The sequence below is a fragment of the Drosophila grimshawi genome, unplaced genomic scaffold, assembly GCF_018153295.1.
Source record: "Drosophila grimshawi isolate 15287-2541.00 unplaced genomic scaffold, ASM1815329v1 contig_44, whole genome shotgun sequence".
NCBI lineage: Eukaryota > Metazoa > Arthropoda > Insecta > Diptera > Drosophilidae > Drosophila > Drosophila grimshawi.
In genome coordinates, this window is record NW_025063240.1 from 1,721,220 (window position 1) to 1,737,405 (window position 16,186).

General features: G+C 35.9%; 1 protein-coding gene across 1 annotated transcript; it reads right to left on the reverse strand.

Annotated features, from left to right (window-relative positions):
* Nucleotides 1-8,966: 8,966 nt before the first annotated feature.
* On the reverse strand, nucleotides 8,967-9,756 carry LOC6570356 (proteasome subunit beta type-1). Its single transcript, XM_001996539.3, has 2 exons — nucleotides 9,696-9,756; nucleotides 8,967-9,635 (listed from the first exon to the last, which is right to left on the reverse strand). Exons 1-2 carry the CDS (start codon nucleotides 9,727-9,729, stop codon nucleotides 8,998-9,000), a joined length of 672 nt encoding a protein of 223 aa, XP_001996575.2. The 5' UTR covers nucleotides 9,730-9,756; the 3' UTR covers nucleotides 8,967-8,997.
* Between the last annotated feature and the right edge of the window lie 6,430 nt (nucleotides 9,757-16,186).

Here is a 16,186-nt window from a genome sequence, read left to right on the forward strand (position 1 = left end):
GGCAAACTAAAATGTATAAATGTGCTTTTAAGTGGATCAGTAAATAAAACTATAATGATTTAATTGAAAATAAAACTGAATTTAAACAAATTAGTCGACTACATCGATTGAGAGATAAATATAATTGAGTTGTGCATCGGTGAAATGCAATTACGTTTCCCACAACGAAATTTATGGGTAACATTTAAGCCAAATTTAATTATTCCAATAAATCGTGATAGCAACCACATACAATTTATATGTCTATTTAAAATTTGAAAATGCAACACAATATTTTGTAATTCCATTGAAAATTACCAAATTACCATTGCCAATGGGTTATTAGCGTGCGATGAAGTTGTGAAAAAGAAAACGGGGCAGAAGGAAGCATCTCTGATCCTATAAATTGCGCATTAGATATATTCATTCAATTTATAATGGAATTACGATGAAGTGTTTGAAACCTTTGGCGTGCCTTAGATATGTGTTCTTACTTGCTTTTAAATATATATCCGACTATCAATGTACACAGAAAGAATTAGGAATCCGCTACGAAAGTACCATTCAGATTGAGTTTTTGGAATTGTGCTCTCACACAATCAACTTTAACAGGCACAAATCAACATTTTGAAATTTTCAGGAAGTTTCAGGAAAGCGTGGACTTCTTTATTTAAATTTACTAACATAATATTGGGAAACAATCAGAGTATTTATTTATTTAAACCGAATAAAATACTTGAATAACGAGCTGTAGGAATATAAATTATTCACAATATTAAAGGTGCTGATAACTATTTTTAGTTCCAACTGTTAAGTTTGGTGGTAAAGGAAAAGAAGACTAGGTTAAATGAAATTTAAAGAGCGCCTAAGTGAAGCCTGGTGGAGACACATTTGAAGACGACGGCGCCACTGCGGCGCAAATGATAAAAGATTTCACGTACCGTAGCGGACAACGAGATGCATTAACAGCGTAATCCAATCAGAGCCATAATGAAATGCCGAGTGCCAGACACACTCCCAATAGGAGGTGGCAAGAGAGGCACAGTGGACGGGAACAGTGGCCAGTTAAGCGGCAGATGCGAGCTGCAGCAGACAGCGCGAATTGCATTGGGTGGTGTATGCTGCAACCAGCCAAGAAGCGTTCCCTTGAACCCCCTTTCGGAATGTGCACTGGTCACGTTTTATATTTCACGGCATTTACAGATTACTCGCAAGTTCGCATTGCAGCACACACCAATCTGATGTTCGGAGATGTTTAACAACACACGTTTCAGATTGTGCCACACTTGTTTGGCCTAATGGGGTGCCGGCTCATTGACTGGCTAAATACAGTTGATGTGGCTGAATACATGCTATTCAGTGGGACAACTTGAAGTCTGCCAGATACATAGCAAAACTTTATTTTACCTGCAGCATTGAGCAGCATATGGCAAAATCAATTTATCAGCTGCTCAACCGCAAAGCAGACTCGCCCAACCGCAAAGCAAAACGCAAGGCGACCCACACTGTCAATCACAGGTGTAATTTAATTCTACTGAAATTTACCACAACTGACTACTGAAAGCTAACCGGAGAATTCAACTCTAAGATACCCGAAGTCAGAACTGAAACTAAAATAATAAATAGCAAAAAATCGGCAAGTTGACTCCAGCTTTCAAATTGTGTAAAATATTATTTTATTGAAATTTAATTTGACGAAAGTGAGTATGTATTCCTAATAATATAAAAAGTCAGAATCAATTTTTAAATTGAAACAAAGAATCTAAAAGAAATAAAACAGAAAATCCTAGAAAACTTACATAAAAAAATTAAAACATAAAATAGCGAATATATAATCGCAATATACCCCATGAGTGCTGGCACAGCCAGAGCAAAAAGCTCGATTGGCAAGTGTAATCAACTAATTAAAATGAGACACAGCCGCAATGCAGATATGTACTTCTGTTACTGATTGAAAAACATTTCAAGTGTGGACAGGCAAACAATTATGGCCAATTTGTTACCAGCAGCTTTCAACTTTCGGCAACGCACAAATGCGCATTCAAAATGCAGAATAAATGCATAAATCTTTTCCCAAAATAACCGGGGCTCAGTATCCCTTAATTCTCTCCGGGTAAAAATCAAAGTGGAAGAGCATTCAAGAGTCAAAAGTAATAAGGAAACTAAGGTGCAAAAAGAATAAATGACTGACTAACAGGAACAGAAAGAAACCAAGCAACAGGAATGAATTCTCACAAATTTGCACTTCAAAAAGTTGTTGCACAGTTGTTGAGCTATCAAGACACCCCCTCCCCCTGCTTGCCCCTCTTGCACCAGTTGAAGTAAGCAAGCCCTCAATATACAGCAGCTCAACGGATGACTTAGTAGATCCAGCGAGAAGTACTTTTCCAAACATTTTCCCATATTTAAAGTAACATTCGTTTTCACCCGGATCCGGCTTCCTTCGTGAGGGAAAATCGTGCTGTAGACTTTATGTTTTCACTCCGGTGCGCATAAATCAATGGCAGCATTGGTAAAAAGCTGGGAGCCAAGTTCCTAAACTTGATTTAATGCCCATGCACAGTTTAAGCTAAAATATAAATAAACATGGAAGCTTACTTACGATAAGGTGACTTGAGAAGCGCGGCCTTAAAAGCATTTGCCTGAAGTATCGATATAAATCAATAGAGATGAATATTTTCTTTTTATAAAAGAAGCCATACGCATGAATTGGCGGTACCAATTGCTTTAATACAAAATGAATAAAGTCGTTTATTGCTTGGTGACACCTTTTTATAATTTTAATTTATATATTTTGATGCCGTGTTCTTAAATTTGTATACTTTATACCCGGAAAGATATATTAAAAAATGGTTAGTTTTTCTAATTTTGTGATTCATGTAAGCCATTAACATTATTATATAACTTCTATGAAAAATATGTTAAGTTATTATTAAAGTCATCTAATACGTCTCAAAAGCTATGCCAGTCGTAAATTGAATGATTTAATTTTTAGTACAGCCAAATCAAGAAACACTTAATCTTCGAGAATAATTAAATTTATTTTAAACATATATACATTTTATTTCGAACTTTGTTCTTTGTACTTCACTCTTTGTATTCATTATCTAAAGTATTTAAAATTGTATAGCTCTATATAAATTTTTGAATTACTAATTCGGTTCTACAAGGGTTAATATACCCAAACCAAATTCTCAAATTGTTAGTTATTTAGCTGCAGCTTATTTCATTTCAATAGCCCCATTAAGAGACTTTAACTATTTTTCAACATTTCTGCCAATTAGCAGTTCTGAACCACATACTCAGCAAATGCTTTCCATGCTTGCCGTAAAACAATTTTGAACTGCAATGAGACTGCCATTCGGTCGCCCAGCTGCATATCCGCTAATCTTGTAAAGCATGATATGCTGGTAACTGAGTGGTTTCCGGCGCTCTCCCAATTTGCAGCACCCAACAACGCCCACCCACTCAACACACACAAATTGAGTGGCAACTCTCAGAGCCGCGACCCAGACAACAAAGGTGAGCACATATAAAAAAAAAATTGAAAAACATCCTCGAGTGAGATACAACGAAAACTTTCGCTATACCCTCCCCTACCTCTTTCCTCCCCTACCCATATGCCAATCCCCTTTACAGTAGTCAACTCATTTTTATGGAGTTTGTGCGCTTGTTGCCTCTTCTCTGGATTTCCATGCCAAAAGCGTAATAATATTTGCGTAGCCAAGTCAAAGTGAAAGCAATGTGAAAGGGCAAAGAATAACAATAAGAAAATTTCATGATTTTATTTAAGCGAAAAATGGTTACCAGAGCAGGGATTAAAAGAACGATAGCAGAACAACTGGCAAATGTGAATAGAATTTGAATTTGAGCAGCAAACTTGTTCTGGCCCAAAAATTCTTGGCCATCAATTGCCGGAAATGTTTTGTTCGCACTGCAAGTTATGAGACCGTGTCCATAGTTTCAGTAACGACAAACTAAATGCCAATTTAAGTTGCCAGCAGCAGCTGCTGCTGCTCTCTGTGCTGTGGTCCTGTATCCGGACTCTGTTTCGTTCCCGTGGCTGCAATTTTCTATGCAATTACACCAACGATGACTAACAAAACTTGTGTAATTGATATATGTGGTTGTGCAACTTGCAACTTTCTAATGCAGCTGCCTGCCTGCCATACAGCAGCAACATTATAAACTGTACGAAAACTTGGTCAGACGCAAGCCGCCAACCACGCCACAAAGTCTGCGGCTTTTTTGGGGAAGAGCTCAATGCCAAAATTGTAGTTGCAATGTGTCTTACGATTGAAATCTGACACAATTTTGACTACCGAGTAATTTGTTTTGAGGTGGGCTATGCAACACCGATGTTAATTGCATTAAATTTGCAGCTCTTACCAGCATTTTGTAATTGCGGGGTGGTATTATTGAACATAGTTTCTTAATCTCAAATTGACCTATGAGTAATGGATTGGCGTGTTGAATGCAAAATGATACAAGCTAAAGCATTTTTGATTTGTCGATTCTTTCAGGGTGTCAAAACAGAATCGAATGTTTGCTGATGGAAACTCTGAATCGGAATCAGAACCTAAATTCAAAATTGCTCATAACCCAAACACCGGAAGTGATATTCTTTTCCCCGAAAAGACCATTACTCAGGTGTACTTATATTATTACGAGAACATATATTCTGATGGCTTATAAAAGGTTACGATAGACTGAAATGTCCTATTTAATTTTAAAAAACCTACCATAAAAATCAAAGTATAAATACGTAATCGAGTATAGGTAAAAACTTTTCAAGAATACAGGAATTTTCATTAATTGCGTACCAGTCTCGCCAGGACTCGCAACACAATTTCGTGCAGTTGGACGCCCTCGATTCTTATCATATATGAAAATGAAAATATCACAATTACGAACTTTAATACTTTAATACCAAATAGTGTCCACAGATTATACATTTTTTCTGTAATTCCATAATCTGATGTTAAACACATTAAGCTACTCATTTTGCCTGCCCTTTTTAATGCACCCTATCGTTCGGTTTGACATTCGCTTCACATGCAGCCAAAGACAAAAACATTTAAATGCCATTTCAATTATGTGCCCCACGCTCTGTGCGATAGCCGCAGTCGTCTGGCTTCAGCTGCCTGTCGCAAATCTTAAGGGGAGGGGAGTGCCTGTCAGGACTTCCGGTTCGTTAGGAAAGTTCACGCACAAATTAACACGCAGCAAGTGCAACAGCCAGAGCACAAAGTTCATAAAAACAAAACATAATTTCAATTTTAATGAGCAGCAAGTTGGCAGCACCCACGATACGACAGCACTTTCAAATTATGCAAGAAATTCTGATTAAAATATATGTATATATATATATATATATATATATACATATACACTTATATTTATTAACACTGACTGACTGAAATCCAATTTGAGCGGCGAATGCACTTAGCCAACTTTTCATTGTTTACGTGCGGGCTTCGTAAACTGCACTTTGATGAGGTTTCAAAAATGTACAGATCCGATTTGGAATACCAACACAGAGGCGGCAGTAAAAGTTCATTGGCATGAAGCTGGCTCTGTTTAAAAGGTTATTACTATATCTTGGAGAGGGTATTATAAACTTGTCATGCACTGTGTAACGCATTGCAAGAGACAAAGCGAATCATTTTCCCATTCAAGTACAAGCAATAATATTATTATTTGGAACATAAAAAAAATCATTCATTTCGAATTTTAAAAACATCGCTATTAATGGAGAAACTGATTTTTAAATTAAAAATCTTAATGCTACACTTAATTAAGTCGACTTAATTTTGAGAGGAGAACTCATCTTATTATGCATAAAGTAAATTTCTAAAATGGAATTATGTGTTTTACGCCGGAGTTATTTTTAGAAAATATTTCCAAAATAAGCATTGCAATCTAGTTTTCGGGGTAGTTTTTAAAAGTTCAGGGCTATTTTTATATAAGTATACTATTTCGCTTCTGCAAATACATAAATTTAGTTAATGCGTCTGCAAGAGCATTAGCCGTTCGTCTTTTGAAACATAGTAGTAATGCTCTGTTCTTATTTTTTGCATTTCAGCAGAACTACAAACCACTCCAAAGGCCGTAAAAACAAACATAAAAATAATGTATAATCAACACTTTTATACATTCTTGGCCGCATACCAAAAGCTTTTTGCCTTAAAATGTTAATTGGACGCAAAAATGTTAAATGTTAAAGGCTAAATGTTAAATTACACGAAAGTGCAACACAAAAAAGAATATCAGAGAACCACTGCGAGCCTCGGTCAGTGTTTTTCCAGCTCTCAACTCTTTGGCTGGGCACAAACATGAGTTGGCTGGCAGCCAGAGCTGTGGCAAGCGTCCGACAGTGGAGACTCCGAGGGGCCAAACATCAACAGCTTTCATTTCCTTGTGCATAAATTATGAAATACCTCGGAAAACGTATGAAAATAAACGACCTGCATTTTCATGCCACACATTTTCATATGTACGAAACAATTATTTAATAATAATCGCTGGAAACTGCTCTGGTTACATTTTGAGTTAGCCAAAACAGAACAGGGTGGTAATCATTAAGCTGCTGCATTATATTAATTACAAATTCCCTATACTTTTATTGGATTCGGAATGCCAATTTAACTGGGAAAACAAATTAATTTATTTTGCTCCATTTAATCACATTCTCAGACACATCCCATGAATTAGCCAAAATCTCAAGCGACTCCTTTGCTCAATTAAATCAGGTCACGTTCCATAGCCACTAGGCAGCAGGGCAACCAGGCGACCATATGAATTCTCCCAAGTATCCCAGTCGGAGCCAACTCAAATGGCGTTCGTACTTCCGCCAAGTCAATGTTGCAATTTGTAGCCAAAATGTGTTCCGGGAAATCGTTTCAGTCCAGAATTGTAGGGAAGGGAAAGGAGAACACAATCTACTTCTTCAGCTGTGCAATTTGATGTCTTTAAATTCGCATCTGTCTTCCTAGAAACTATGGAATAAATACGACGCATGATAAATGGGAAATAAAAACAAAAAATGACGAAGATCATCGCACCATGATGACAGGGGATTCTAGACGACAAATGACTTTGCCAAGTTAAAAGCTTGAAATAAAGTTACAAAATTAATAAATAATTTAACGTCAAACAATTTAAAAAATAAATAATGAAACAGTGGAAGCAAGCGCATGTTGAAAAGAAACTAAATACAAAGCATAATTTAAATTATCAGTTTCCTTTCTGATTGAAAGTCCTTGTAATTAAAATTGAGCATTACTTTAAAGGCTTTTGGTTGTTAAATCAGAAAGCAATGCCGCTAAATCGTGTTTCGCTGGATTTACGATACAGTCGGGCCGCATAAGCTGAAGGTGAGCCGATTTCATTCAAATAAAATGCAAACAAATTGTAATTCGATTTAATGTTCCATCTGCTGCTCCTCAATTGATAAACGTGCCGGCAGTAAATTCATTTTACGATTGATCGAATTTCAAAATTAATGAGAACAAAAGAGGATTTCGAAAAATTAAAAATACGCCAACGTTGCGTTAATGAAAGTTAAGCACTTTGAAAGACTAGCAAGGCCAAACGATTATCTTCTGCAGATAGAAGAGCTGCATTTGGCTAAGAAGCTTTAACGAGGGGGGTCGTTAAGAAGAAAAAGGCAAAGAGATGCACCAAATGAAAAGCAGCTTAGGATAAAGTAATCAACGAATTTTTTCATTTTATGCAGGAGATAAGCGTGCAGACGAACTGCTTTACGCAAAAGCTGAGCAAAGCCAAGAAATGTGCTAAAATTGTGTGGATGCTTAAAGAGCCTGAAACATATTAAATATATGATATTTAAATGAGATACAAACAGCAACAAAACGGTTGAAATTCTCTTAACAAAACAGTTAAACGTAATAAACAAACTATTATATTGACAAGAATATTTGACGTTTGCAACCAAATTACTTGCAAAAAAATATCTTTCCATCAATAAGCAGGAAAGAAACGCTCTTCTTAGGAATCATAAAAATTAATAACAAGTGAAGTAGAAAAAAATATAAGAAGTAGAAAAATCACTGAGCCACTGGGTGAACTAAGATAAATTCACTCTAGTTAAGCTCGATCAGAGATTTCCAGAAGAGATCTTAAATAATAACTGTAATAAATATATTATTATGAAATATTTTTAGGTTTTAACTCCAGCTCATACGTAAAGAGTTTCCTCGAAACTATAAATTTGTCTCTTCCATACAGCAATAAAAAAATAATATTTTGCAGGGAAGTCCTTATAAATTAAATGAGCGATTAACTTAAATGGCAACAAAACAATGGCAAACCAAATCTCAATATAACCCTATTTCATGTATTCTAGGGTAAGCAAAATCACAAGAACCACAACAGCAACAACTCAATTAACCTGCAACAACCATCACATGAAAAATGAAACAGATTTGTTGCAAATGAGATATTAATACAGAATTTATGCATGCACAATGTAGAAAGTGAGGAAAACTTAATATGGTCAACAAGAAACAAGCAACAGATCGGCCAGTCGCACTCATATGAAATGCATTTCAATTAGCCAATAAATTCAATTAACTTGCACACACTTCACACAGCAGACTCTCAATTCCATTGCCATATTTGACCCTCAATTGCTGAATTAATAATGTGTTGTGTGCTTGCATGCTCAAAACATTCATTTTCAAGAATTGTAAATAATGCAATTAATTACACTGACACTAATTTTGGCATTGTTTTGTAAACCTTTCACAAGCATATTTTCTGTGATAAAATTGGTTTTGTTCAAGCTTGTAAATAAATATATATTATAATTATAAGCAGTAGTTTGTGAAGAATTTCCAAGTAGTTCAAGGGAATGTTAAAATTAGCATCTCAGAAAAGTTGAACACAAGCAAATGGTATTTTGAGTTCACACAAAATAACAAGAAACCAAATATTGTTTTCTTTTAAAGATATCTGTATTTTTATAATTATGTACTCTAGCTGAGTTCTTTGATTCTAGCGCAATTTAAGGCTCTGCTCCTCTATGAGATCCTTGGTAATGATTTTGATCAGCGCTGTATCACCGATGACTGTATGCACACGAGAGGCATCCATGAAACAGTCGCGGACAAGGTCGAAAGCACGCTCCTTGGTGAGTAGGGGATAGTGCTGGGGCTTACCAATGACATGGTTAAGCTGTGGCCACATAATATTTCGAGCACTTCCAAGAACACTATACAGAAATCGGCCGCGTTGGCCAACGTCGTTGTATTGATAAACGGCGCCCTTGCCCATTACGTCCAGCCCGGCCAGAATTGTGGATGTACGCCATGGGAAGAGTCGGCGGCTATTGATTGTGCCGGAGATTATCGATGCAAGGATCTCAGTCGGCAGTTTCGATCTGTTATCCAGCTCGCGCATCTGACCACGCCTCTTGATCAACGCATTCATCGATGCGACATCTACCCAGCTTCCAATGCATCCCATTACCGATTGCCGTGTCATCGGGAAGAGATTGTCTAATTCACTAGTCATGCAATAGTCGGATGCGATCAGCGCAAAATCAGCTCCTCCGATTGCCAGGATCGTTCCAAAGTTCGCTTGGCTCCTCGCAACCTTTTCTTCACTTGCAAACTTTGGTTTCCATCCACTGTCTGTGAATAGGTTATGATTGTGCCTGAGAATATTTAATTAATTGTTTATTACTAACTCACCGTCTGTGATCATGTCATAATTGTCAGCAACCATATTCTAATTGTTCGTTTAATTGGTTTTCGATTGACTTTTGGATAATTGAAAAGCTCACAACTTTATTATGATTTTTCTAAACGTGGTTTCGTACACTTTTGCATTTGGGCAGCAATTGATATTAAATTATCGATTACTGCCACACTATCGGACATATATCGCTTTGCAAAGTCCCTACTATCGGAACAAATTCGCAGGCCTCCTTTTAAGGCAACCCACTTATCACAAGGTGGCGCTGGCGAAGTTACAAGTTACAAAAACAAGATTAAAAAAATAGACAAAAATGTAGGCAAGATAACATTTTTGTCGATTTTTTTTTGCAAATAAAAGCATTCAGATTATATCGAAGCGCAGGAGTCACTCTGTGATAACGTTATGAGTGAGTTCCAATTGGGATTTTAACTGATGTTAATTCGACACAATTGTGTTCAGACTAAATTACATAGTCTAAGCTCAACAAGACCCGGCTTTAGTTCATAAGTAAATGTTACTATCTACTATTCATTTATTTACTTGTTTGCCAACTTATTTATCTAATTGACAATTCATATTTATTATCCCTAAAATCCATTAAAAATTGGTTTACGATACGGGACTACTAATATTAGCTCCGGTAACTGGTTCTCAAACAAAATACATGCTTCGATGCCGGTACTGAATTTCAATGGGTAAACATGTGATTCCGCTTCCGGTTTGACACCCTGCCCGTATCCAAAGAATGTCAAATAAAATGTACTTGCGGCAATTTAGATACAAAAACAGTTTATATATGTTCATACATATACACAAATCTGAACAAAGCTTAATAAGGTTAAGAGGTATGCAACAGGTTGGCCAGTCAAACTCATATGAAATGCATTTTAACAAGCCAATAATTTAAATAAGTTTGTGCATAAACATTTCACAGCAGACTCTCAATTCCTTTGCCATATTTGACCCTCAATTGTTGAATAAATAATGTGTTGTGTTCTTGCATGCTCAAAACATGAAATTCCAATTTTTGCACATCATGCAATTAATTACATCATCATATATTTAGGATTTGTTTCACAAACGTTTTGAACTCATTTCTTCCTAGGTTAAAATTTGTTTTTCTAAAAACTAATCAATAAAACTAAGATCGATCATTGATACTTTACAATTATCAGCAATGGTTTGGGGAATATTCACTGTCAATGCGTAAAAGTATTGCAGAGTAAATTTAAGCAAATGTTAAAATGAAAAACGCATATAAAAAGATGAACATAAGTGGATCATATTATAATCTTATATAATCTTATACCACATAATCTCGAGAGTACTTCCGAAGTGCATTGGAATCGTCCGCGGTCTCCAACGTCGTTGGAAGGTTTTTATGCTCTTCGAATATACAACAAAAAAAAAACACTCCATAAAATTAGTGCAAGCCATGTAAGTCTTAATTATCTTAAATCACATTTAATGTACCGTGCGGGCCGACATTCAAAAGGGGTAATTGTGAATTTACTAGGTTTTTGAACCTAATGGCATCATCGTAATCATGCAACAGCTGTCAAACGACTCAAATAAGTGACTCACGAGACTGTTTTCTAAATTATTTTAATTGCTACGTCAGCTTGTCTGCACTTTGATATACCCAGCAAGCCCCATCACAAGTTGGGTATATGCATTACTATAACGCACATCAGAGACCAGGCAACTAAGCAAAAGACTTGAGACTTATTTTACATTCAGTTGATCCAAGCTGCTCAGATTTCGCTTTCTGAAAAATGCTGAAAATATGTTGACCTTGCTCTCAGTCAGCTTGAAAGTGAAAGCCAAATTTGCATAATTTGCCTGCAATATGCAAGGCGAGTGTAGGAGCAAGGCGAGAGTAGGGGTGCCAGCATTAGATGCACTCAAACCACACATAGAATTTACAATAGGAAAACGGAAAAAACAGAAAACCTCATTCACTGCTAACAAATTGTGGCACAGGCAAGGTGTCAACACTTCGCTAACCCTTTCCACAGCCCCACTCTTTCCATCTCAATCTCACTCTTTCTCTGATACTGCACCTCTCTCCAACATTCACGGCACTTACCTCAGTCTGTGCCCCGTCTGTAGATTGCTTGAATTGCGCATGGAAACGACGATGACGATGACGATGACGAGGACGAGGACGATGTCGTTGACGACTTTTGCCATTGAGACGGCCAAAGTTTACTTTTTACGACAATTTCAACAGCCAGACGCCTTCATCACAAAGGGTGGTGAGGTTGCTCTTGTTAGCTATAGTTGTCGTTGTCGTTGTCGTTGCTTGCATATATAGAAACTGCAACAGCAGCCAGCCAGTTACAAGTTTTCCATCCATTCGCCACGTAGGCTTGTGCTCTGCAAAGTAGAAGAGTGGAAAAGTTTCCATGGCATTAAATTAAAGCTGCGCATAAAACAGCACACAAAATTGTATGAAACTGATGTCGTTAAGCCAAATTACATCTTAACTTGATGCAAAGAACAAGTAGTCGTTAATCATCTGGCAACAGAATATTTAAGTGACGCTTAGCACCAAAACAAAGATCTTTGATTTGGTCTTCCTTTAAAGTTGCTAATTGCAACAGCACTTTAAATAAAACAGAGGCATTATTAAAGAATTTTTGCAAAATTAAAATATTTATTAAAGTTTCAATCTTTAAGTGAATATAATAAAAATTAAACAAATAATAGATTGCTAGTATTATTATTAGAAAACGGTGTAAAATTAACTGTTAAAAATAGTTGACTAATTAAATTTCATGATTAATCTTAATTTAAGTGTGACTTGACCAGCAATTTGCATTTGTGTATAATTGTAGCGGAACGCGGAAAAGTCTTGCATAATAAATACTTAAAATGTAGACAAGATCTAAAAAATGTGTAATTATTTAATTATTATTTAATATCGACTAAATGAATATTCAAAACAGAAAAATAAATGAATTTAATTATAGTTAAAAACAATTATATTCTTGTGGTTTTTTAAATTTAAATTAATAATTCAAAATGAAGCTAATAAAATTACAATGGTCCCATGGATTGCGGAAAACCCAGAAAAGAAAAATAAATCTAAAAAGTAGTAAATATAAATTTATTAAAATGTAGAAATAATTCATATATAATTGATAGTTCATTTAATAAATAAAATGTTTTTAGAAATATTAACAATATACACTGCTAACCAGAAATTTAATTTTATAGTCACACTGATCAAGAATATATACATTTTATGGGCTCAGAGATGCTTCCTCCTGTTACATACTTCTGCACAAATCCATTATACCCATTTCACGTAATTTTGTGGTATACGAAATTAAAATTATCTTAATAACGTTTACTTTGATTTGCAAAAAAAAAAAACATTAATCAACCATTTTTATTTTCAAACTGAAAACAGTTACGTTTTCTTGCAAAATGAGTGAAGAGAAAGTACATTATCAACCTACTCGAATTAAATATAATTATTTATAAATCTATTGAATGCTCTTTGAGATCATCTAAAACCAAAAATATAAGGTATTCCATAATCACACATAACATACGCGAGGGAGTACAGAAAAATTGGATCGGCGCTTACCTTAAATTTTTGTGACAGATATTCGCAAAGGAAAGCAAAGTCACACGAGGGCAGAGGTCAACGAGCTGTCCCAAGTGAGAGTAATCGCCTGTCCGTTCCTGGAGGGGAGCAAGCAAACAAAGGCAACTATGAGTGAAGACACACAAGCTGTCAACACTCGCCAGCAGACGATGTAAGTTAAGTTTAGACAAACAGAAACCATGCAAGGATTCCGTTTGTCTTTGGATGCAGCTTTCAGCACTCACACACCTGCCTGGGAGGTTTTGGGTACTAACCTGTCGATTAGATGGCCCAGAACTGAGCAGCTTGGCATTTGCAACAACAGTGGAAATGGCAGTCATGGAGACGTTTCGACCTGGATTATAAATTCCCCGATGAACGAGCAGCAATGCTTGCCACAAGCCGTATGCCTCGCACCGTCTGAGTGTCACATTCTATCTGTTTGTGCTGCTGTGATTCATATTCAATTTGATTGCTTGCTTGGTTGTTTGCTTGTTGGCATTCGGTTGCGAGTAAATAGCAAATAACTTTTTCACACTTAGCACTGATTTGATGCGGCGCCCTGCATTGAGTAATTTGATGCCACGGGGGCCTCACAAGTTAGTTGGCGAGGGGAAGGGGGATGGCAAGCAATTGTTGCCACTTTTGTGGCAGCTAAAAGGCTTCAGCTCCTTTGAAAGTTTGCTCTGCCTTTTTGCTGGCACTTGGCCCCCTTTTAGCGAATAACTTGTAGTATTTATTTAAAAATATATATAAATATATATATATATTTTTTTTTCTATTCGGTTTGTTTGTCAGTCAAATGTTGAAATAGTTGGCGACTTCTTTTCGCATCGCTGCATTTGGCAGATGGCAGGCGCCTCCGGTCCCTTGCCCCGCACTCGCCCCTCTGCCACTTCTTCAGCTTGCCACAGGGACAAACAGTGACTTAATTAACTTTGCGTTGTGCGCTCTGTGGCATTGTTTACAAGAAGACCCCTTGCCAAAAAATACAAGTTGTATAAATAAAAGTGAAAAATGTGCAGAGCACAAACTAAATCTGGCGGCGACTACAGAAACTTGCAATACCCTTTTAATATGATAGTTTTCTGATTTAATTGTACCTTATTAGAATTTCAAACGCTTTTAAGCCATCATCCCTAGCTTTAATTAAAAAAAATATAAGTATGACATTTTTTAAACAAATATAAAGAAAACTTGACTTATACTTGATATTTCTAAAATCAAGATTTGGAATATTTTCGAGTAATTCAATTACATTTCATATGAGAGAGTGTTAAAAATAAACTATCGAATAAGTCAAAGTCCATGACAAAGCATTCATAGAATATCAAAAAACGAGCAATGTAAGTAGACCATGCAAAATAATCAAGAAGACAAACGTAGAAGGAGGCAAGCGTAGTTTGAAAAAAACGAGTACAAATGAACATTGTTTATTTCTGCTCTAAGTACCTTCTAATTGCCATTGTTAATTTTCAAGCATATTTTATGTGGAGCTGCTTTTGAATAATGCTGCACAGACAATGAAGCGTAAAAAGCGCAAAAGGAAAGGAATATTAAGTGACTGCAGTGCGACCATCCCCTTCCTTCGTTCCTGTGTTTTTGTTGCTAGCCAACACCGTCATCCAGGCATGTCCACTGCGGCACGCCATTGTCACGTCACTTGCCACATGGTGGCCATTGTCCACTTTGTTGCGCGGACCCAATGACCAGCAACAACAACAACAATAAGATAAAACGTTACAGTCGTAATCTGGCCACTGCGCTATGGTCGCTTTATACCTGGAAACATGTGGAGCAGATTGTTCTTGGAAACAGATATTATGTTATTATGACGGCGATGGTATAAGAGCATATTGGTATTATGCAATGTCTGTCATGCTGTCCTTCATTTTGTTTGTCCGTGTGAATGCGAGTTTCTTCAACATGCTTGAATCTTTCCTCGTCTATGGCCGCTTCATAGAGTGTTTTGTGGGTGCAAACAACATATATCTGTACAATTTTAAAGCTAGAGTAGAGTAGCTAGAGATGGGAACCGGCCAAATTAAATAAATACCCCCTGAGAGCGGTTGTTTAGCGGGGGAACCAAGAACTCTCCACACAAATTAAAATAATCTCGGAATGCTTCCCCATGTAAATTTGATACCTGTTAATTTTATTACGACTTCGCTTATCCCCAAGATTCCTGATTTTGTAACGCATATCCTGAAATGTTAACAGATTTTTCAAATATTCATATATTTTAGTACGTTTTAAATAAATTTGATTTATAAGTTTCATATTTCACATTTGGCTATAAATATTCTACACTTCTGCTTGTAACAAATATATTTTAAACAAATTCTCCACTTAAATAAATATTTTAAAAAAATATTTAGTTTTAAACAAATATTATTCTTAAGATGATTTTTCATGACTATTTCACTTCTGGCTGTTATATAACAAGATATATTCTTGTGGCTTTGGTTGGAATATCTTGGTAACAAATTATTTTTTGTTGTATGAAAACAAATCTTTTGGCCGATTGTTCCTTTAGCACTTATATATAATATCAGTCCGATTCGATTGCTTTCCACGGTTTAGTGACTGAAGCCAAAAGACGAATATATACCAAGATTCATCAAGATTGTTTTTACAGTCAAGGAGTTCTCCGCATATAAGACTACAAAATACGATCAGATTATTTATGGGTTCAAAGCATAGCAAATTTAATAACAACATTATATATATTATCTACAAATTTAGAACATTTAGTTTTGATTTGCAAATATTGAATTTTGACTTATATTCATTGCGGGAAAAATTAAGATTAATTACACATTAAAATTATTTATTTACAAATAATATTAATTAATCAATACACGCACTTATACTTTGAGGAATAGG